Source organism: Lutra lutra, chromosome 4 (assembly GCF_902655055.1).
Source record: "Lutra lutra chromosome 4, mLutLut1.2, whole genome shotgun sequence".
NCBI lineage: Eukaryota > Metazoa > Chordata > Mammalia > Carnivora > Mustelidae > Lutra > Lutra lutra.
The window spans coordinates 192474434-192497984 of record NC_062281.1 but is presented as its reverse complement, the minus strand read 5'-3'; the positions used below and the strand labels follow the sequence as shown (position 1 = coordinate 192497984).

General features: G+C 41.9%; 1 protein-coding gene across 12 annotated transcripts in view; it reads left to right on the top strand.

Annotated features, from left to right (window-relative positions):
* Nucleotides 1–23551, top strand: part of PER3 (period circadian regulator 3) — a 60726-nt gene that overhangs the window by 26682 nt on the left and 10493 nt on the right. For 6 of the 12 annotated variants that reach the window (XM_047724747.1, XM_047724745.1, XM_047724748.1 and 3 more), the window contains 6 exons: nt 4465–4597; nt 5060–5184; nt 5415–5588; nt 16635–16883; nt 17283–17965; nt 19761–19866. In XM_047724747.1, the coding sequence (XP_047580703.1) occupies nt 4465–4597; nt 5060–5184; nt 5415–5588; nt 16635–16883; nt 17283–17965; nt 19761–19866 (1470 nt within the window). The remainder of the gene's footprint in view (nt 1–4464; nt 4598–5059; nt 5185–5414; nt 5589–16634; nt 16884–17282; nt 17966–19760; nt 19867–23551) is intronic. The other 6 variants (XM_047724753.1, XM_047724743.1, XR_007126516.1 and 3 more) reach the window with 5 other exon arrangements.

The following is a 23551-nucleotide window of genomic DNA, read 5'->3' as shown; positions in this document are numbered from 1 at the left end:
AATAAAAAAGACAAACCCAACAGGTTATTTTAATAGATGGAGAAAAAGCATGTGACAAATCGAACACCCACACATGATAAATGCTCGAAAATTAGAAGTGGAAAAGGGATTTCATTAACCTAACAAAAAAGGAATCTATTATGCTTGATGGTGAGAGAATGCTTCCACCCTAACCTGGAGAATAGGTGAAGGGTATCCACTAACCACATCTTAACATCAAACTGAAAGTCCTGCAGTGCAATAGGCAAGAGAAATAAAAGACATAACAGATTGGAAAGGAAGAAATAAAACTCTATTTGCAGATGACAGGATTGTCTAACAGAAAAATTCCAAAGAATCTATAAAAAAGCTTCTACTGACTTTAGCAAGGTTATAAATACATGGTCAAAATATAAGACCAGTTAAAGTTCTATGTACTAACAAGGAACAGTTGGAACAGGATTTTTTTTTAAATTAAACTTCTATGTAAATTTTTTATTAAACTATATAAAATACTTATATAAAAAATCCAACAGAATATGTGGAACAATCCATATGCAGAGAACTTCAAGACACTGATAAAAAGAAAAAACTTTAAGAAGTACTAAGTAAATGAAAAGATATATCCTGTTCATGGTTTGGAATACACAATATTATCAGTTCTCCCCAGTTTGATCTGTACACTTAATGTCATTCTAAGTAAACTCTCAACAGGATTTTGTTTCTGAATAGGTATCATCAGATGGATCCCCAAACTTCTATGGGGGAAAAAAAAGAAACTAAAACAGCCAAAACCATTTTGAAAAAGGGTAACAGTGTTAGAGGACTCACTCTCTCTGATTTCAGGACTTAACTGTGAAGCCACTGTAGTTAAGACAGTGTGACGCTGGTGAAAAGATCAGTGGACAGATGAGAGAGCTCCAAAACAGACCTGCACAAATACAGTCAGTTTTTGAGGTGCAAGATCAAATCAATGGACAAAAGGTAGCTTTTCAAAAAAGAAAAAATGGTACTGCACAATGAGACATCCACATATGTAAAAAATGAACCTCGGCATACTGCTCACATGTTATACAAAAGTTAACTCAAAATTGGTCATAGACCTAAATATAAAACTTAAAACTACAAACTTTTAGAAGAAAACCTAGGAGAAAACCTTTGTGATCTTGGGTTTGGCAAAAAGGTTTTAGATCCGACATCAAAAGTGTGATCCATTAAAAAAATTGACTTTAAAAAGTGGACTTTATAAAAATTAAAAACTTCTTGAAAGACATTGCTAAGACAGTATTTACAAGTTATAGATAAAATTAAAGATGTCTTGAAAGATGGTAAGACAATGAAAAGACAATATTTACAAATTATAGATAAAATTCATATCCTGAATATTTTAAAAAACTGTCAAAATTTAACAATGAGAAGATAATCCATTCAAAAAATGGTCAAGAGACCTGACACTTTTCCAGTGAAGTACATACAGATGGCAAATAGCATGGGAAACAACACTCAATTTCAGATGTTATGAAGTTAAAACCACATGAGAGGGGCACCTGGGTGGCTCAGCTGGTTGAGTAACTGCCTTTTGCTCAGGTCATGATCCTGGAGTCCTGAGATTGAGTCCTGAGTTGGGCTCCCTGCTCAGTGGGGAGTCTGCTTCTCCCGCTGACGTCTCTCCTTTAATGCTCTCTCTCTCAAATAATAAAATCTTAAAAAAAAAAAAAAACAAAAACGCATGAGATACCTTCATACACTCATTAGAATGGCTAAAAGTAAAAAAAAATACTGGGAATGCCAAGTTCTGGCAAGAATGCGGAAGAACCAGAGCCCCCAGGCAGTGCTGAAGGCAGTGTGGAATTATACAGCCTCTTTAAAAAGTTTGGCAGTTTTTGGGACGCCTGGGTGGCTCAGTTGGCTAAGCGTCTGCCTTCGGCTCTGGTCATGATCCGGGTCCTGGGATCAAGTCCGGCATCAGGCTCCTTGCTCGGTGGGGAGCCTGCTTCTCTCTCTCCCTCTGTCTGCCACTCTACCTGCTTGTGCACACTCTCTTTCTCTGACAAATAAATAAGTAAAATCTTAAAAAAAAAAAAAAAAGTTTGGCAGTTTCTTATAAATTAAACATACTCTTACCGTATGACTCCGCAATTCCATTCTTATTTACTCAGGTAAAAGAAAAACTCAAATTCACACATGAACTTGTCTGTGTATGTTTATCACAGTCGTTCGCACTCATCCCAAATTGGAAACAACCTAGATGTCATTCAACAGTGAATGGATGTGTGTAACCGATTTTTAACCATTTTTAAATGTACAGTTTGGTGGCATTAAATCCATTCACCAGGGGCGCCTGGGTGGCTCAGTGGGTTAAGCCGCTGCCTTCGGCTCAGGTCATGATCTCAGAGTCCTGGGATCGAGCCCCGCATTGGGCTCTCTGCTCAGCAGGGAGCCTGCTTCCTCCTCTCTCTCTGCCTGCCTCTCTGCCTGCTTGTGATCTCTCTGTCAAATAAATAAATAAAACCTTTAAAAAAAATAATAAATCCATTCACCAGTAGGTGAAAGTGTAAGAGAAAGCCTGCATGGCCTCAAAGTGCGACTTTGAAACATTTATTGTTTACATCATGTATTACATGTAAAATAGTAACTTTATGTGGAAGAAACCTGGCAGACAGACCTTAACCAGTGATCAAGGCTGACACACCAGCAGTGAACATGTCAAGGTCATATCCCCTTGGTGTGAGGTACTGAGAAAGGCACACCTCTGTGGGAATCTTCCCCAAGAGGCACAGCCTCAGGCTCATCATGATAGAACATCAGGGCAACTCAGGTTGAGGGACATTTCCACAGAATTCCTGTCCTGTACTCTTCACAAGAATTGAGGTTGGGAAAGACACACTGACAACTAAAATCACTGTGAGACCCCAGGTTGGACCCTGGAGCAGAAAATTTCACAGAGAAGCTAGTTTCCCCTGTGCATTTCCTAGTTTTCTTTGTTCTGTTAATAGTTCTGTAAGGTGTTAACATCCTTAGAAGCAGGGTGGAGGGTATACGGGAACTCTACTCTTTCTGTAACCCTCTTCAAGGTTACAATTATGTAGAAATTAAAAGTATAGGAGCTCCTGGCTGGCTCAGTTGGTGGAGTGTGTGACTCTTGATCTCAGGGTCATAAATTCAAGACCCCTATTTTTATTATCTTAAAGATAATCTTTTTAAGTATAGAAGTTTGGGGCGCCTGGGTGGCTCTATTGGTTAAGCAACTGCCTTCAGCTCAGGTCATGATCCCAGAGTCCTGGGATCGAGCCCCACATCGGGCTCCCTGCTCAGTGGGAAGCCTGCTTCTCCCTCTTTCTCTGCCTGTGTGGGTGTGTGTGTCAAATAAATAAAATCTTAAAAAAAAAAAAGTTAACAAGTGACAGTTAAACAGGCCTTTTTCTGTAATCCCCTCTGAAAATGAAGCAGCATCTGCCAGGCAGCTAAGATGACCTTCACTAACAGCAACAACGGTAGCTAAGTCAGCTTCTCAGCAGTGTTTGACATAACTGGTTCCTCATTCCTTGACCCAGTTTCCCCATCTTGATTTCCATGACGCCATGTTGGCGGGCTCTCTCTTACCTTTCTCCATGCGCTTTTTCAGCCTCCATTCTTGGCTTGTCGTTCACACAAGATTTAAGTTTGTCACCGTTCCAACCTGAGCCCTTGTGTCTTCTCTCTGTACCCCCTCTGTCCAGTATGGTAGCTACTTTCCACACTCTAAATTCAAAATAGTTACAGATAAATAAGTCTTAAAATTTAGTTGCTCAGTTGCTGTAGCCACATTTCAAGGTGCTTAATGGCCACCTGTGGTGTTGGTGGCCGCGGTGCGGGGCAGCACAGATGCAGGGCGTTTCTGTCACTGCAGGAAGTCCTGTTGGACACAGGTCTGGAGGGCACTGCCTTGCACTTCACTCTGTCTGGTCACCCTAACCCCGGTAAGGCCACCATCGGTCACTTGGCAGGTAGTGTCAGCTCAGAATCATGAAGTCCTCATTAGCCTTCTACCTGATAGTTTTACTATTAATCTTTGCCTGACACATCTGTTTCACTCCTTTTTTGTAAAAAAAAAAAAAAAAACAACCAAAAACATTCATTTAATCATTCCCTATGGATATCTTTCTGTATCGGTGCATTTTTTAGAGCTGAGTTCGTCTTTAATAGCTACATATTATTCTCTTGAATGTATAATGCTAAAGGACCTGATCTAGTTTGTTGGGTAAGTTCTTAGATATGTAATAGATTTTTTTAGAGATTTTATTTACTTATTTGACAGAGAGAGACACAGTGAGAGAGGGAACACGAGCAGGGGGAGTGGGAGAGGGAGACGCAGGCTTCCTGCTGAGCAGGGATCCCAATTGGAACCCAATTCCAGACTCCAAAGGCAGACGCTTAACAACTGAGCCACCTGCGCGCCCCAAGTATATAATGTTTTTAATTACACATCTTTTTGTTATGTTTCAGATGAGCAGAAGGCCTCATCTACCTACCAGACGTTAAAAAACAATAGTGTGCCCATGGAGTCTTATGAAGATTGGAGAAAAGACCAGCATAACCCATCGTACCAGCAAATAAACTGCATTGACAGTGTTATCAGGTGTGAGACACGAGTGTTGAGAACATGTCCGTTTTCTGAAAGTATACATCATCATTGTAGCACACACCTTACATTCCTTTTATTACTGGTTGTCTTGATTTTTCACTCCTAAGTCACTAGATATTTATGGAGTGCCTACTTATAGTTTATAATAAATTGAGCATTTCAAGGGCTGCAATAAATTAGAAGATGGATCCCTTCTTTGAAGGAGCAATGGCATGGTTGAGAAGACAAGACCTTGATCATAAAAATTAAATGAAGCAAGATTTGGAGATCAATACAAGGTCTCACAGTAAAAGAGATACGACAGGCCAGTGATTGAGGCTGGGATGGTAGGGAAGACCTCATTAAACACGAGAGTACGAAGTACCCACACAGAAGTGCTATGAGAAAAGCAGAAGTGTGGGAAGTGGCAGAGTTAGGGGACAGGCAGGCATGCGTGACCTCATTCTGTTGTTGCAGATACCTGAAGAGCTACAACATTCCAGCTTTGAAAAGAAAGTGCGTATCCTGTACCAATACAACCTCTTCCTCCTCCGAAGAAGACAGACGCAACCACAAGGCAAATGATGCTGAAGCCTTGCACGGTAACACAAGTGCCCTCCTCGATGGACAGAGGATGATTACAAAGCCATCCCTTTCTGTTTCTAAATTTTTATCTTATTTCGTTAATCACAAATGAGCCTGAGTTTCCTGTGGCTCTTTTATGGCCAAGAAGTTTTAGCTCGTCCGTCGCAAACATCTGCCAACTGAGTCTTCATTGTAAATTTCCTGTGGGGATTTTTCTTTTCATTGTGACTTTCTCTTGTGCCCCCAGTGGTGTCTCAGATCCCAGCCATAGCCAACCTGGAGATGCCCACCACCGGGTGGCCCGCACTCGCTGCAGGAGGCACTCCGAGGACCCTGGCCCCCACGGCGCTGAGCCTGGGCTCTGGCCTGAACCCGTGCAGCTCCCGCAGCCCGCTCATTCCCGCCCCACCACCAGAGACAGGTGCCGCTTCACCTTCTGCTCTCGAGTACACTCGGCGGGAATTACACCACCGTGAGAAAACGAAAGTCCTTAACATCAATTACTTAGGAACGACTTCTAAATTATAATTACTTTTTCCTTTCTTTGACTCAGTTAAAGAACTTTTGGAAATACTGTCATGTTTATATTGGTTACGTAGTTGGGACTGTATTTCTAAGTCATTGTCATTTGTTGTCACTCAGCGGATGTGTGGGAAGCACTTAGAAACAGTACCTGATGACGTAGTAGTAAGGTCTCAGTTAGTGTTAACCGTGACTAATGAAGTTTCCTGTGGGGCTGTATTAGGTCACTTTGTTGCTGCCCTTGAAAGAAGGTGTGCGGGTCAGACTCCGTGGTTGTGACCGGATTGTCCGTATACATCCACATTTTCCTGTTGGCCTGATGATAATGAGGAGGGTGTGTTTAAAATCTCTTTTGATAACATAATGACTTGGTAAATTACTCTGATGTCTTCTTTTTGTTCCTTTGTACTGCCTCCCATCCTCTGACTTTGTCATTATAACAATTAGGTGGACAAGAACTGGTGACAAGTGTTAAATCCGGTTTTTCAGTTCCTCTGCTAGTCTGCAGTGGCAGATGGTCAACGCGTGTGGAGCTATTACTCGGTGCCGCCGTCTATCCCACGTCCTTCATAGGAATTAACTCCCTTAATCCTCACACTGACCCTTGGAGATGGAGAGTGTAGTATTGATGGGCGGGCTGGGGGTCGGTGGGAAGACACCGGAGGCACAGCTGTTGGGAGATTAGATTATGTTTCTAATAAACTGAAAATAGTTCTATCGGAGCTGAGCTTGTCCCTCAGGAAGGGGAAGATGCACATTTTTTAGTGTCCCTTTCTTAATACTTTCAACTCCCATGTGGACATACAGCTGCCAGTGATAGTCCATACAAGGTGGGTCTCATCCAGCGGGGAAAGATTTTTTTGATTATGCCTTTAAACTTTCTGTACTGTGGTATATATTACCATTTTGAAAGAACTCATACTGAAGTCTCTAAGCTTTCATTTCAGGGAATATTTACTGATAATTGTTTCTCCTGATCTAAACCAGTCACAGCATCGGTGGCGCCACCTCTTTATTCCAAGGACAGGAAACAGAATCAGGAGATCTGTAGAGTATCCATATGACTTCTGCTTTCTGAAAAGCTTATATTCCTGCAGCTTATGCCGTGACTCTACTTACAAATGGGGTCTGAGGACTTTGACCACATATACATTTCCCTGCCAGTCGTGTTCTCCATTATGTATACAAGCAGTTAGGGCACAAACAGATTAAGTCCCTTAATTTGTCCAAACTCAAACAGCAGATGAGTGGCAGAGTAGGGAATCAGACATTAATAAGTAGCCTCCAGAAATCATTCCATTAACACATATTTTTGAATCTGTAGTAGGGTCAAGTTGGAGTGTGAAATAAAGCCAGGAGATAATGTGTGATTTTTTTTTTTTAGATTTTTTTTAAATTTATTTATCTGTCAGAGAGAGAGAGGGAGAGAGAGTGAGCACAGGCAGACAGAATGGCAGGCAGAGGCAGAGGGAGAAGCAGGCTCCCTGATGAGCAAGGAGCCCGATGTGGGACTTGATCCCAGGACGCTGGGATCATGACCTGAGCCGAAGGCAGCTGCTTAACCAACTGAGCCACCCAGGTGTCCCGATAATGTGTGATTTTAAGAAATACACAAACCTAGGTGGCTCAGTCAATTAAGCATCCGACTCTTGGTTTCAGTTCAGGTCGTGATCTCAGGGTCATGGGATCAAGCTCCGCCCTGGGTGTGGAGCCTGCTTGAGGTTCTCTCTCTCTCCTCTCTCTCCCCGCTCTGTCGCCCCACTCACATGCGTGCTCGCTCTAAGAAAAAATGATAAGCACACAAATCATCCAAAAGAAGGGCAGAAAAGGAGGAAGAGAGCAACAGCCATCACCACCAGAGGGCGTATGTCAAACGAAAAATAATCACTCTAAACCCGACTATGTCTACTCCCATTAAAAGGCAGAAATTGGGGGCGCCTGGGTGGCTCAGTGGGTTAAGCCGCTGCCTTCGGCTCCGGTCATGATCTCAGGGTCCTGGGATCGAGTCCCGCATCGGGCTCTCTGCTCAGCAGGGAGCCTGCTTCCCTCTCTCTCTCTGCCTGCCTCTCTGTCTACTTGTGATCTCTGTCAAATAAATAAATAAAATCTTAAAAAAAAAAAGGCAGAAATTGTCAGAACAGATTAAAGAAAAGACCCAGCCGTATACTGTGGGGAATTACAGCTTAAATAAAAACCCGCAAATGGATTGAGAACAAAAGGGGAAAGAAGCACAACACAAATGAGAAGCTTAAGAAGGCTGGCGAGCCTGTATGATTCAGACTTTAAGACAGGGTCTTCCAAAGACCCTTTGTGGTGGCAAACTGTTCGCCGGGGAGACACGGCGATCCGAATATATTATACATATTTGCTAATAACGAAGCTTCCAAGATAGGAGGTAAAAGTAGAGTTAAAGAAATAGACTTTCCATAACCATAGTTGAGGAATGTAACACCCCTTCTGCACAGTTGATAAAACATCTAGATGGTTAAGTAAAATTTTAAAAAATCTGGACAGAAAATGAGTAAAGCAGATGATCTGAGTGATGCTGTCAACGACATTGACTAGTTGGCCTGAGAGAACACAGTACCCGATACCTGCACAATACTCATTCTTCTCAAGCGCTCACGATATGTTCGCTGAGATATAGAATATGTTGGGCTGTCATAGGTCTCAAATTTAAAATGACTAGGGATCAGTGAAGCCATGTGGGGTTAGAGTTTTCCTGGCCAAGTGTTGAACTGCAGATTCAGTTTCTGCCATAGACACAGGGCTGTTCAGGGTTTCTGTTTGTTGAGTGAACTTAGTTCGTGTCTTTCAAAGAATTGGTGTATTTTGTCTACATTGTTAGGTTTATTGGAATAAAAGTGTTCATGATGTTCCCTTATTCTTCTTTTGACACCTGTTAGATCTCTAATGATGCTCCTCTGTCATTTCTGAGGTTGGCACCTTCTGTCTTTCTCTTTCCCCTGATCTGTCTGGCTGGGGTCTGATTGATTTGATTGGACTTCTCAAAGCACAGGCTTACGATTGCACTGGCTTTGTTCATTGTTTTCCTGTTTGCTACGTCACTGACGTCTGCTCTGGTCTTTGTTATTTCCTTTCTTCTGCTTACTTTGCTTTTATCTTCCTCTTCTTTTTCCAGTTTTTCAACTGGAATAATCAGATTTCAGACATTTTTTTTTAAGATTTTATTTATTTATTTGACAGAGAGAGATCACAAGCAGGCAGAGAGGCAGGCAGAGAGAGAGGAGGAAGCAGGCTCCCTGCTGAGCAGAGAGCCCGATGCGGGGCTCGATCCCAGGACCCTGAGATCATGACCTGAGCCAAAGGCAGCAGCTTAACCCACTGAGCCACCCAGGCGCCCCAGACATTTTTTTTCCTACTGGAATTTAATACAAATTAAAATCTGCATCCTATACATTTTGATGGATTGTGTCATTTTCATCGTGTTCTGATACTGTCTACTACCCCCAGCTGTCTCCTTTGAAATCACTCATCATCACGTGTCTCTGTGTTTGTTTTTTATCATACATTATTCAGCACCACAGATTTGGGGGTTTTCCACGGCTCTGTTACTGATTTCTAATTTAATCCCATTGTGGTCAGAAAATGCAGAACCCGAATTTTTCTATTATTTGTCGAGACTTGTTTTATGGTCTGTGATATGGTTTCTCTGGATGACTGTTCTGTGCACACTGGGAAGAACATTTATTCTGCTGCTGTTGGGTTGAATGTTCTCTGTGTAAACTAAGTCAGGGTGGTTGATACTGTTGTTCAGATCCTGTCTGTCCTTACTAGTTTTCTCAGTACTTGTTCTACTTCAGAAGAACAGAAATCTCTGACCTTAACTGTGGATTTGTCTGTTTCTTCTTGTGGTACTGCTGGTTTTTGCTTCGTGCATTTTGAAAGCACTCTTATTTTGTGCACAGATGTTTAGAAGTGTCATGTCTTCTTGATGAATTGGCCTTTTTTTTTCTTGTGAAATGACCTTCTTTATCCCTTGTATATTCTCCGCTCTAAAATATACTTTGTCTGGGTGCCTGCAGGGCTCAATAGTTTAAGCATCCGCCTTTGACTCAGGTCATTATCTCAGGGTCCTGGGATCGAGCCCTGCATCAGGGTCCCTGCTCCATGGGGAACCTGCTTCTCCCTCTCCCTCTGCTTCTCCCCTCAGTGAATAAATAAAATCTTTTAAAAAAATAAAACAATAAAATACACTTTGTCTTGTATTAATGTATTCACTCTAGCATTTTTTTTTTAAATTAGTGCCAGCATGTTACATCTTTTCCACCTTTTTACTTTTGACCTGGGTATGTTAATATTTAGAGTGGGCTTTGTTTTAGTGGTTGCTTTGGGGCTCCTGGTGTACACATTCGATTGTTCACAGCCCACCTTCTGGAAATATTATATCACTTCATGTATAGTATAAAAACCCAACAATAGGGTACTTCTGCTTCCCCCTTCTGGCATTTGTTTGTTGGCTTATGTTTTCCTTCTACATATGTTGTAAGTCCCACCCTACGCTGCTGTCATTCTTGTGTAGGTAGTGGTAATTTCTGCAACTGTTTACCCATGTAGTTAGCTCTTCTAGTGGTTTCATTCTGTTTTGTAGACTCACCTGGGATCATTCTCCTTCTCCCTACCTGAGTTTCTTGACTATTTCTTGTCCCATGGGTCTAGTGGTAGTGAAGCCTTTCTGTTTTCGTGTGTCTGAAAATGTCTTTGCTGTCCCCTCGTGGTGTAAAGGTTTGCTGGCAGAGCATAGAATTCTAGTTGGCAGTTTCACTTTTCAGTACTTTAAAGATGTTGCTCCGCTGCTTCCCAGTGCCCTGTTTTCAATGAAATCTGCTACCGTGGTTTGCTTGCAGCACGGCTTCTCTCTGGCTACTTGTAAGAGGTTCTCTCCTTTTTTTGTTAAGATTTTACCTGCCAGAGAGAGAGAGAAAGCAAGTGCTCGAGAACAAGCGTACAAACGGGGAGCAGCAAGCACCCCGCTGAGCAGGGAGCCCGACATGTGACTCAGTCCCAGGACCCTGGGATCATGACCTGAGCTGAAGGCAGACACTTAACCACTGAGCCATCCAGATGTTCTCTTTATCACTGATTTGCACGGTTTGAGTATGATATGCCAAGATACCCTGTCCTTCTGGTTCATTGGGCTTCTTAGATTTGTAGGTTTACAATTTCCAGCAAATTGAAAGTCTTCCCTCCCAATTTTTTCCAGTACTGCTTCTCTCTCCTCTTTTCCTGCGACTTCAGTTACATGCATATAGGCAGCCTGTGGTTGTTCCACAGTCCACTGACACTGGGTTCAGTTTTCCAGTCTTTTTTCTCCCCCTCTAAATTTGGTTTTGGATAGGCTCCTCCTGGGTCTTCAAGTTCGCGAATCTTTTCTAATGTGGTATCTGTCACTTGTATTTCCATTCAGTGTATTTCTCATCTCAGGTATTGTAGTTTTCACTTTGAGAAGTTCTGTTCGGGCCTTTTCTTTTGTTACATCTTCCGTGTCTCTAACACGTTTGATCTTCTCTCTAGCAGTGTGGAGTGCAGTATAGTAACTCCTAATGTCCATGTCTCTGATTCTGACATCTCTGCTAGTCCCAAGGGGTTGACCGACTTTTCTCTGTCTTATGGGTTGTATTTTCCTTGCTTATTTGCATGCCTGGCAGTTTTGGATCGGATGCCAGATATTGTGAATGGGTGCTGATGAATATCCGTTCCCATAAATATGGACGAGCTTTATTCTGGGACCCAGCTAAGTTACTTGGAAACAAATCATTCCTTTCAGGCTTTGCTTTTCAAATTTGTTAGAGCAGTGTGTAGTCTGTGGCTAATTATTGTCTGCTACCGAGGCAAGGTCCTTTGGAGTACTATACTCAGTGCCCCATGAGTTAGGAGATTTTCAGTCTGGCTGAGGGGAGCCCATGCTATTCTCCATATAGTGTGAGCTTCGGTGATTGTTCCTTCTCCCATGAGTACACTGGTGAATACACCAGGGGGTTCTGTCTGGCTATGTGGAGCCCGCTGTCTGCAGTTCTCCTCCCCAGTACTCTTCCCTGCAAACTCTAGCCACCAACCAGACTCTCGGCTTTGCCTCGTCAACTAAGGGGGTTCACAGGCTTCACCTGGTTTCCCCACCCTGTATCTCAGAAACTCTCAAGGCAGTAGTCTGGGGCAGCCCCAGGGCTCAACACGTTTGTTTTCTCTCCCTCAGGGGTCACTCTCCTTCGTTCACTGATGTTTAGTGTCTTGGAACTTAACTGGTTCAAATGTTTTGTCCATTTTCTTAGTTGGTTCAGGCATGAGGGTAAATCCAGTCCCTGTTACTCCATCTTGGCTGTGCTGTGTTGATTTAAATGAATCAGAGTGCACTTCTGGAAGTGGAGTGGGGCCAGGCACATCCATGCTGCCTGGATTCTGCACAGAGGGGAGAGGTAGAAGGGATGTTGTGGGGAAGTCTACTGTGTCCACCATGAAGTCTCTCGTACTTGGGGGAAGTAATATTTAGAAGCAACTCAAAGTCTGTCTACAGGTGTTTACTTTAATAAATTGTGGTATACACAAGAAATGGAAGACTATGATACAGAAAAAGTGTAAGATAGCTGTCATTGAACTGGTAGAAGGGATAGCATTAAGTGAAAAAAAAAAAAAAAAACCGCAATAGATAGTGTACATATTACATGCCTTTGGGGTAAAAAATCTATATTCTTCTTTATAGGTACATAAGAAAGTGGACCGATTAAGATATAAAAGAAACGGTTTTCTGTGGGGAAAATAAAGAAGAACTAGGCATATAGTAGGCAGGAGTGGGGAGGAGTTAATGACTGCTTTTTCAAAGCTTGTTGATTTTTGAACCCCATGAATATATTAAGATTTGTAAAATTAATTCAAAGATAAAAAACATTTTGGAAAAATCTACAAAGCTAAAATATTTACAGTAAGATTTTAATAAATATGTATATACATATTGAGTATTACAACTCTGTAAAATGTATATACAAGTGTACAAAGAGTATAAAGAAAATCAGAAAAAGGAAACCAACTTATTTGCTAGGTTGATGAAGTTTTTATATGCCTGCTGTTGTAATAATGATTGTAAGAATTTATTGAAAATAAGTTAAATTTAGTGAAAATAAATAAATGCAAATAATTGGTAGCAATTAAAATGAAATGTGTCGAAGATCAACAAGGAAATAAGGGCTTTGAATGCCACACTGGACCAGATGGACTCCACAGATACATTCAGAACATTCTATCCTAAAGCAACAGAATATACGTTCTTCTTGAGTACACATGGAGCATTCTCCAGAATAGATCACACACTTGGTCACAAATCAGGTCTTCAACTGGTACCAAAAGATTGGGATCATTTCCTGCATATTTTTGGACCACAGTGCTGAAACTGGAACTCAATTACAAGAGGAAATTTGGAAAGAACTCAAATACATGGAGGCTAAAGAGCATCCTACTAAAGAATGAATGTGTCAACCAAGAAATTAAAGAAGAATTTTTTTTTAAAGATTTTATTTATTTATTTGACAGAGAGAGATCACAAGTAGACGGAGAGGCAGGCAGAGAGAGAGAGAGAGGGAAGCAGGCTTCCTGCTGAGCAGAGAGCCCGATGTGGGACTCCATCCCAGGACCCTGAGATCATGACCTGAGCCAAAGGCAGCGGCTTAACCCACTGAGCCACCCAGGCGCCCTAAAGAAGAATTTTTAAAAATTCATAGAAACAAATGAAAATGAAAACACAACTGTTCAAAATCTTTCGGATGCAGCAAAGGTGGTCCTAAGAGGGAAGTGTATGCCATTACAAGCCTTTCTTAAGAAACAAGGTCTCAAATACACAACCTAACTCTACACCTAAAGTTGCTGGAGAAAGGGCAGCAAATACTAAACTCAGCAGAAGAGAAATAATAAAGATTAGAGCAGAAATCAGTGAAAGAGAAACCAAGAGAACAGTAGAACAGGTCAAGGAAAGTAGGAGCTGATTCTTTGAAAGAATAAGATCGATAAACCTCCAGTCAGACTTATCAAAAAGAAAAGAGAAAGGACCCAAATAAATAAGATCACGAATGAAAGAGGAGTGATCACAACCAACATCAAAGAAATACAATTTTAAGAACATATTATGAGCAACTATATGCCAACAAATTAGGCACTCTGTAAGAAATCGATGCATTCCTAGAGATGTATAAACTACCAAAACTAAAACAAGAAAAATTGAAAACCTGAACAGACCCATAACCAGCAAAGAAATTGAAGCAGTCATCAAAAATCTCCCAACAGACAAGGGCCCAGGGCCAGATGGCTTCTCAGGGAAATTCTATCAAACATTTAATGAATTAATACCTATTCTTCTGAAGCTGTTTCAAAAAATAGAAATGGAAGGAAAACTTCCAAACTCATTTGATGAGGCCAGCATTACCTTGAACCCAAAACCAGACAAAAACCCCATCAAAAAGGAGAATTACAGACCAATATCCTTGATGAGCACGGTTGTAAAAATTCTCACCAAGATACTGGCAGTTGGCTCCAACAATACGTTAAAAGGATAATTCACCACGACCAAGTGGGATTTATTCCTGGGCTGCAAGGGTAGTTCAGCAACCACAAATCAGTCAATATGATATACTATATCAATAACAGAAAGAACAAGAACCATATGATCCTCTCAATAGATGCAGAAAAGGTGTTTGACAAACTATAGCATCCTTTCTTGATTAAAACTTTTCACAGTGTAGGGATAGAGGGAGCATACCTCAATATCATAAAAGCCATATATGAAAAGCCCACGATGAATATCATTCTCAATGGAGAAAAGCTCTCATTTCCCTCTAAGGTCAGGAACAACACAGGGATGTCTACTATCACCACTAGCACTAGAAGTCCTAGTCGCAACAGTCAGACAACAAAAGAAAAGAAAAGGCATCCAAATTGTCAAGGAAGAAGTCCACTCTCACTCTTCTTCGATGACATGATACTCTGTGGAAAACCCAAAAGACTCCACCCCAAGCTAGAACTCATACAGGAACTCAGCAGAGTGGCAGGATATAAAATGAATGCATAGAAATCAGATGCATTTCTATACCCTAATAATGAGACAGAAGAAAGAGAAGTTAAGGAGTCATTCCCATTTACAATTGTACCCAAAACCATTAGATACCTAGGAATAACGCTCACCAAAGAGGCAAAGGATTTCTACTCAGAAAACTATAGAAGACTCAGGAAAGAAATTAAGGAAGATACAAAGAAATGGAAAAATGTTCTATGCTCGTGGATTGGAAGAATCCTTATTGTTAAAATCTGTATGCTACCTGGAGCAATCTACACATTCAGTGCAATCCCTCTCAAATACCATCAACTTCTTTCACAGAGATGGAACAAATTATCCTAAAATTTATGAGAACCAGAAAGACCCCAAATAGCCAGAGGAATGTTGAAAAAAACCAAACCTGGTGACATCACAGTTCCAGACTTCAAGCTGTATTACAAAGCTGTAATCATCGAGACAGTATGGTACTGGTACAAAAACAGACACATAGATCAATGGAACAGAATAGAGAACCCAGAAATGGACCCTCAACTCTATGGTCAACTAATCTTCAACAAAGCAGGAAAGAATGTCCAATGGAAAAAAGACAGTCTCTTCAACAAATGATGTTGGGAAAATTGGACAGCCACATGCAGAAGAATGAAAATGGACCATTTCCTTACACCATTCATAAAAAATACTCAAAATGGATGAAAGACCTACATGTGAGACAGGAATCCATCAAAATCCTTGAGAACACAGACAGCAGCCTCTCTGACCTTGGCCACAGCAATTTCTTGCTAGACGGTCTCCAAAGGTAAGAGAAACAAAGGCAAAAATGAACTATTGGGACTTCAAGATAAAAAGCTTTTGCACAGTGAAGGTAACAATCGACAAAACTCAAAGACAACCGACAGAATGGGAGAAGATATTTGCAAATGATATATCAGATAAAGGGCTGGTATCCAAAATCTATATATAAAGAACTTATCAAACTCAACACCCAAAGAACAAATAATCCAATCAAGAAATGGGCAGAAAATAGGAACAGACCTTTCTCTAAAGAAGACATCCACATGGCCAAAAGACACATGAAGAAATGCTCTGCATTAGGGGAATACAAATCAAAACCACAGTGAGACACCACCTCACACCAGTTGGAATGGCTAAAATTAATAAGTCAGGAAATGACAGATGTTGGCAAGGTTGTGGAGGAAGAGGAACCCTGCCACACTGTTGGTAGGAATGCAAGCTGGCACAGCCACTCTGGAAAACAGTATGGCGGTTTCTCAAAAAGTTGAAAATAGAGCTACCTTACGACTCAACAATTGCACTACAGGGTATTTACCCCAAAGACACAGATGTAGGGACTCAAAAGGGGACCTGCACCCCAATGTTTATAGAAGCAGTGTCCACAATAGCCAAAATATGGAAAGAGCCCAGATGTCCACGAATGGGCAAAGAAGATGTCCGTATTTACAATGCAATATCATGCCGCCATCAAAAATGAAATCTTGCCATTTGCAATGACATGGGTGGAACTAGAGGGTATTAGGCTAAGCAAAATAAGTCAATCTGAGAAAGAATTATCACATGATTTCACTCATATGTGGAATTTAAGAAACAGAACAGGGCATAGGGGAAGAAAGGAAAAAATAAAACAAGGTGAAACCTGAGAGGGAGACGAACCCTAAGAGACTCTTAATCAAAGGAAACAAACTGAGGGTTGCTGCAGGGGAGGGAAAGGGAGGGATGGGGCAACTGGGGGATGGACATTCAGGAAGGCATGTGATGTAATGAGCACTGGGTATTATATAAGATTGATTCTCACAGACGTATACCTCTGAAACCAATAATACATTATATGTTAACTAAAAAATAAAAATAAAAACCATCTCTGTCTTACCTCAGCAGAAGTGACTCCAGTAGAGGATATCGCCCCTGCTTGTGAGCCCTGGACAGCACACACACCCCCAGCTCCACTGCCCTCAGAAGAATTTAAGCACATAGGGCTCACGAAGGCTGTTGTGTCAGTGCACACCCAGAAGAAGGAACAGAATTATGTTGATAAATTCCGGGAAAAGATCCTCTCATCGCCGTACAGATCCTGTCTTCAGAACGAAAGCAGAAGCAAAGCTAAACATTTGTATGTTCAAGGTAGTTGTATTTTTAAAACTATATTCATTTATCAACTTTATAAATTTGTGTAAGTACTGGGAGATGTGGAGTAAAGAATAGGAGTTTTGCTTTTAAGAAAGTGGAAGATGATGATGGAATAAATTCATCTTAGCAATTTGTTATCAAAGATCTTTCTTAGATCCTGATCTGAGAAGCTGATTTTCTAAGGAAAGTGATTGAGAGATACTGAAATAAGTTTATTTTACAACAGCTTTTATCCGGGATCTTGCTCATGTTTTCAGGAGTAGTGGGAAAGGACATAGTTACTGTTGACAAGTGTCTCTTCTTTCCTAATCTACTTATAATTACCTGTCAGTGGCCTTCCTGTCTTCTTTTTTGATTTGAGTTTTTGATAATATGCCTCCCTCTCTATGGTTGCAGGAGACTCGGCTTCCAAGCAGGCCGGGTCAGCTGGCTGCAAGAAGGGGAAGCCCGGGTGGAAGAAGCCGTCGGGGCCGTGGGACAGCAGGGACGCCCCGGACACCTTCTGTCTCTGCTTGGGAGGAGACGGCCAGCACAGGGAGCCCTGGGGCCCTTCCCTCGCCTCCGCTCCGCAGGCCTCCAGCCTTCCCTTCCCGGCTGCCCTGATGGCTCCCGACCTGGGTCCTCGCCTCGTCCCAGCCCTGCCTTCCGTGGGAAGAGAGCATGCAGTGTCCCTGACCGCACTCAACTGGCTGCCTAAGGCCACTTTGTGGAACAACTTGCAGACTTTTCCTGCTCTCCCTTCTCCTTCTTTAGATACTGTGATGACCATTTTCTTGCCTGATCACCCTGGCTGTCCCCTGTTGTCACCATCCTTCTGCCCATATGATTTCCTGGGAGCAGCGGGCTCTTCTGGAACACCGCCCTCACTATCTGCAGTCGCTCCACACCTGGAGCCACTGTCCTCTGTCCCCAGCCGGAGGCGGGTGGAGGGAAAATGGGAGATGCCGCGTGGAGAGCACCCCTGCGTTAACTCAAGGAGCAGCTCACCACTACAGCTAAACTCACTGCAGGCAGACATGCTCGGATCCTGTGAATCTTCAGATCAGACGAGAAGGGATATTTGTCTGGAAGCAAAGTATGTAAGTGACACTAACCTCCAGCACATGAGCGAGAACATAAATGTGGGTCCTTGTTAAAATTAAGGTTCTTGCCCTGAGACCCAACACTGACGTCTTAACGGATAGTTGACTGCACGGCTGGGGTTGATACAGCTTTGTGTTCCAGAAATATGTACTGTATCTGCCTGGCTCCATTTCAAAAGTCGGAGTTAAAGAATCTGCTGTGTCCTGGTTTCTTGGACACTTTGTGAGGTTTGTTGCCAAAGTGCTGTCTTTCACATTTTCTATGTGAACTGGGTTTCCACCCCCTGCCTTTTAAAATTTGATATCCAGGATGCCTGGGTGGCTCAGTTGATTAAGTGTCCAACTCATGATTTCAGCTCAGGTCATGCTCTCAGGGTCATGAGATCGACCCCCACGTCAGGCTCTGTGCTGAGCACAGAGTCAGCTTAGTTTCCCTCTGCCCCTCCCCCTGCTCACACACACACATGCTCTGTCTCTCTCTAAAATAAATAAAATGTTTAAGAAAAATGATACCCAGTCATTAAACTTAACATACCCATTGCCCATAAAATGTGTTTTTTTACTTACAACTGGGGTTGTGGGCGGTAAGGCAGGAGTAAACCATACTAACAAGACCTGATGGGAGTGAGTGTGTTCCTGCAGGCACAGCTGAGGGACACCAGCTATGGACTGAGCCAGGAGGAGTCCCTTTCTGCCCATGACTTCTCAGTAAAGTAGGCAACTTCTAGCCCCACACGAATGCACATCATTTTCAAAACCAAAAATTACAATGGTCATTTTCCTTTAACTTTTTATCTCTTTTACCTAAAAATCATTCTCAGATGTATGTATCCGGTTAAACTTGGGAATAGGATATTCCTATATTTGGGTATAGGATTCAAGACAAGTGTGAATTCTTACAGTTTTTCTTCAGTCTTCTTTTCAGGGCATAATATCCTTTTTTGACAAATAGTCACAATCTAATTATCCGAAACAAGAAAGTACACTGAAATTTCAAAGCCTGATATTAGTGTCCTTAGAAATGTGCAGGCAGTGTATGCCCGTCAGTGAAGCCGGCCTGTGCAGCCAGACAGGGACGCAGGTGCTCTGGCCCTGGTTCGGTGTGTTAGCCGAACCATGTCCGCCAGCCTCCCTTCTTTGTTCCTCACTTGGAAAATGAAGAGATTAATCCTCGCTGCCTTATTCTGAGGCTTTAACGAAGTAATATTTCTTTCTTTTTTTTTTTTTAATTTTGACAGAGAGAGATCACAAGTAGACGGAGAGGCAGGCAGAGAGAGAGAGAGAGGGAAGCAGGCTCCCCGCTGAGCAGAGAGCCCGATGCGGGACTCGATCCCAGGACCCTGAGATCATGACCTGAGCTGAAGGCAGCGGCTTAACCCACTGAGCCACCCAGGCACCCCCCTGAAGTAATATTTCTATAATCCTTCTTCCCATGCACCGTAAGCTCAGGATAGCTGGACTTCTGCTTTGTTCACGACTCTACTCCCAAGTTTTGAGAACAGTGCTTAGAACTTACAAAACGTGCAGTCTATATTTTTGGAATGACAAAACAAAAAAACATACAACTGTATGGAGCCTGGCGCTCACAAACCAGCAGTATCTTTAGTATTACATAGGAAGGGAATATTACATCGAAAGGTCAAAGCCACATTCCTGGGGACAGGCTGCACTGTTTGATCTGTCCCTTCTGTCTGCACTTTATTTTGTTTAATGTGAAGTTGAAGATCTGCCATTATTTTGTAATAGGATGCTTGAGAGGTTAAAATCTTTTCTGTGTCCTTACTTCCTGCAGTGCATCTCGGGCAGTCGTGGGAAGAACAGTGGTTTTGCCGCTGGTGAGCTGTCCACGGCACTGCTCCACGAGGAGCCGCCATCTGGAACGGGTTCTGCGGCATCAGGTAGTGGGTCGAATTCTTCGAGCTCTGTGGCCAGGAGATCCCTGTGCGATGGGCCGTCTGGCTTTGGCACTGGTGTGGAAATAAAGTATTTTTTCTTTTTTTATAAACTTTTTGGGGCTACATTTACACACAATAGAACTCACCAAATTTGGGTATACAAAACAAGAATTCTGACAAATACATACATTTGTATGTCACGAGCACTACAGTTAGCATGTAGGACGTTTCCATCACCTGGAGGCGTTCTCGTGTGACCCGTTAGACTCGGCTTCTGCCCTGACGCTCCAGCTCCTGGCAACCGCCGATTCGCTTCCTAGCACGACAGTTTTGGTTTTTCTGTAATGTCATGTCAGCTGAAGGGTCCAGCTGCAGCCTTTCGTATTCAGGGTCTCCCAGTTAACACGGTGCTGCCGAGATCCGTCCTGACTGGTGCGTGTCGGTTGCTTGTCCCTTCTTAGGACGGAGCAGGATTAGATTGTGCGGAAGTCTGTCCCCTGTGTGGTAGTCATTCAGGTGCTTCCAGTTTGGGACTGTCATGAGTCATGCTGCTGGACCATTGGAGTCTGCATCCTTTCGTGGACATAGGTTTTCCTTTTCTATTTGGTGAATATCTGGGAATGAAATTGCTAGGCTGTGTGTTAAGTGTATGGTTAACTTTATTTTTATTCTGAAGTCTTGTTTGCATGCAATGCTTTGTTAGTTTCCAGTGTACGACATAGTGATTCAACAATTCTGTCCGTTATGCGGTGCTCCCCTTGGTAAGGGTGGTTACCATCTGTCCCCATACAACATTATTACAGTATTATTGACTATGTTCCTTGTGTGGCACTTTTCATCTCCGTGACTTATTTGTTTACGACTGGAAGTTCACACCTCTTACTCCTCTCACCTATGTTGCTTCTCCCCCAAGCCCCTGCCCTCTGGCAACCACTAGTTTTTTATATGTATGATCTGTTTCTAGTTGGTTAGTTGGTTTCTAGTTGGTTCTTTTGTTTTTTAGATTCCACATACAAGTGATACAAGTTGTGTCTTCCTCTGTCTGACTGACTTCACTTAGTATAATGCCCTCTAGGTTATCCATGTTGTTGCAGCTGACAGGATCTCATTCTTTTTTGAAGGCTGAGTAACATTCCAGTGCATGTGTGTGCACATGCACGTACACACGTGTGTGAGTGTGTGTGTGTGCATGTGTGCTCATCACATCTCTTTTTTTAAGGTTTTTAATTCCAGCACAATTGTAGTCATATGCTATACTATACTATATAGTGTACATACTATACACTATAACTAGTAACGTACAGTATTAGGTTAGTTTCACATGTACAATAATAGTGATTCAACACTTCCATATAATACCCAGTGCCTGTCACAGCAAGTATACTCCTTAACCCCCATTCCCTATGTCTCCCCATCCCCCACTCATCTCCCCTTTGGTGACCATCAGTTTGTTCTCTGTAGTTAAGAGTTTGTTTCTTGGTTTGTCTCTTTCTTTTCCTCCTTGGTTCTTTTGTTTCTTAAATTCCACATGAGTGAAATAATATGATATTTGTTTCTCTCTGACTTATTTTGTTTAGCTTTCTACTCCCTGGCTCCATCCATGTTGTCACAAATGGCAAGATTTCATTCTTTTTTATGGCTGAGTAATATTCCATTGTATATATATACACTGCCTCTTCTTTATCCTTTCATCTGTTGATGGACACTTAAGTTACTTCCGTATCTTGGCTATTATAAATAATGATACAGTGAACATGGAGGTGGATATATCTTTTCAAATTAGTTTTTTTGTGGATGTTTTTAAAAATTTTATTCATTTATTTGAGAGAGAGAGAGAGCAGGAGCAGAGGCAGAGGGAGAAGCAGACTCCTCACTGAGCAGAGAGCCTGACATGAGGACTGATCCCAGGCCCCTGGGATCACAACTTGAGCTGAAGGCAGAGGCTTAGCTGACTGAGCCACCCAAGCACCCCAATGGGATTGTTTTCTTAATTTTTCTTTTGGCTGCTTCATTATTAGTATACAGAATGTGACAGATTTCCCTGTATTAATTTTGTGTCTCACAACTTTACTGAATTTATTTTTTCTAATGGTTTTTTTGTAGTCTTTGGGGTTTTCTGTATATAGTATCATGCCATCTGCAAATAATGATGTTTTATTTCTTCCTTGCTAATTTGGATGCCTTTGATCTCCTTTTCTTGTCTGATTGCTAAAGCTAGGACTTCCAGTACCATGTTAAATAAGAGCTGGGATGGGACACCTGGGTGGCTTAGTTGGTTGAGTGTCTGCCTTCAGCTTGGGTCGTGATTCCAGGGTCCTGAGATTGAGTCCCACGTCAGGCTCCCTGCTCAGCAGGGAGGCTGCTTCTCCCTCTACTACTGCTCTCCCTTCTTGTGCATGTACTCTCTCTCTCTCTCTCTCTGACAAATAAATAAATGAGATCTTGAATAAAAAGTTGGGGCATCTTTGTCTTGTTTTTGATCTTAGAATGAGAACTTTCAGTTTTTTCACTATCAAGCATGATGTTAGCTGTGGGTTTGTGGCCTTTATTATGTTGAGGTATGTTCTCTCTAAACACACTTTGTTGGGAGTTTTTATCGTGAATGGAAGCTGAATTTTGTCAAATGCTTTTTTCTACAAATTTTTCTATTGAGAGGATCATGTGGTTTTTATCCTTTATTAGTGTGGTATATATCATGTTGACCGATTTGCAGATACTGAACTATCCTTGCATTTCTGGAATAAATCTCACTTCATCATGGTGAATGATCCTTTTAACATATTGTTAATTCAGTTTACTAGTATTTTGTTGAGGATTTTTGCATCTGTGTTCATCAGGGATATGGACCTGTAGTTACTTGTTTTGTAGTGTCTTTGTCTGGACTTGGTATCAAGGTAATGCTGTCCTCATAGAATGAATTTGAAAGCTTTCCTTCCTCTTTGAGTCTCTGGAATAGTTTGAAAATAAAAGGTATCAGCTCTTCTTTAAATGTTTGGTAGAATTAGGAGTACCTAGCTGGCTCAGGCAGTGGAACATGCGTCTCTTGATCTCAGGGTCATGAATTCAAACCCCACATTGGGTATAGAGATTACTTAAATAAATAGAACTTTAAAAAATTTTTTTAATTAATGTTTGGTAGAATTCACCTGTGAAGCCATCTGGTTCTGAACTTTTGTTGGTGGAAGGGTTTTGATTACTGATTCATTTTCATTACAAGGAATCAGTCTGTTCAGATTTTTATTTCTTCCAGATTTTGTTTTAGAAGTTTGTATGTTTTTAGGAATTTATCCATTTCTTCCAGGTTGTCTAACTTATTGCATATGATTTCTTGTAGTAGTGGCTTTTAATCTTTTGTATTTTTGTGGTGTCGGATGTTACTTCTCTTTCATTTCTGATTTTATTTATTTAATTCTTCTTTCTTTTTTCTTCGTGAGTCTGACTAAAGTTTTAGCAGTTTGTTTTTTTCTTTTCGAAGAACCACCTCATGGTTTCATCAATCTTTTCTCTGTTTTCTTTTTTAATTTTTTTTTATTTTAGATTTTTTTTTCTAATTTGTCAGAGAGAGAGAGAGCGAGCGAGCATGAGCAAGCACAGGCAGAGGGGCAGGCAGAGGCAGAGGGAGAAGAGGCTCCCCGCTGAGCAAGGAGACCGATGTGGGACTCAATCCCAGGATGCTGGGATCATGACC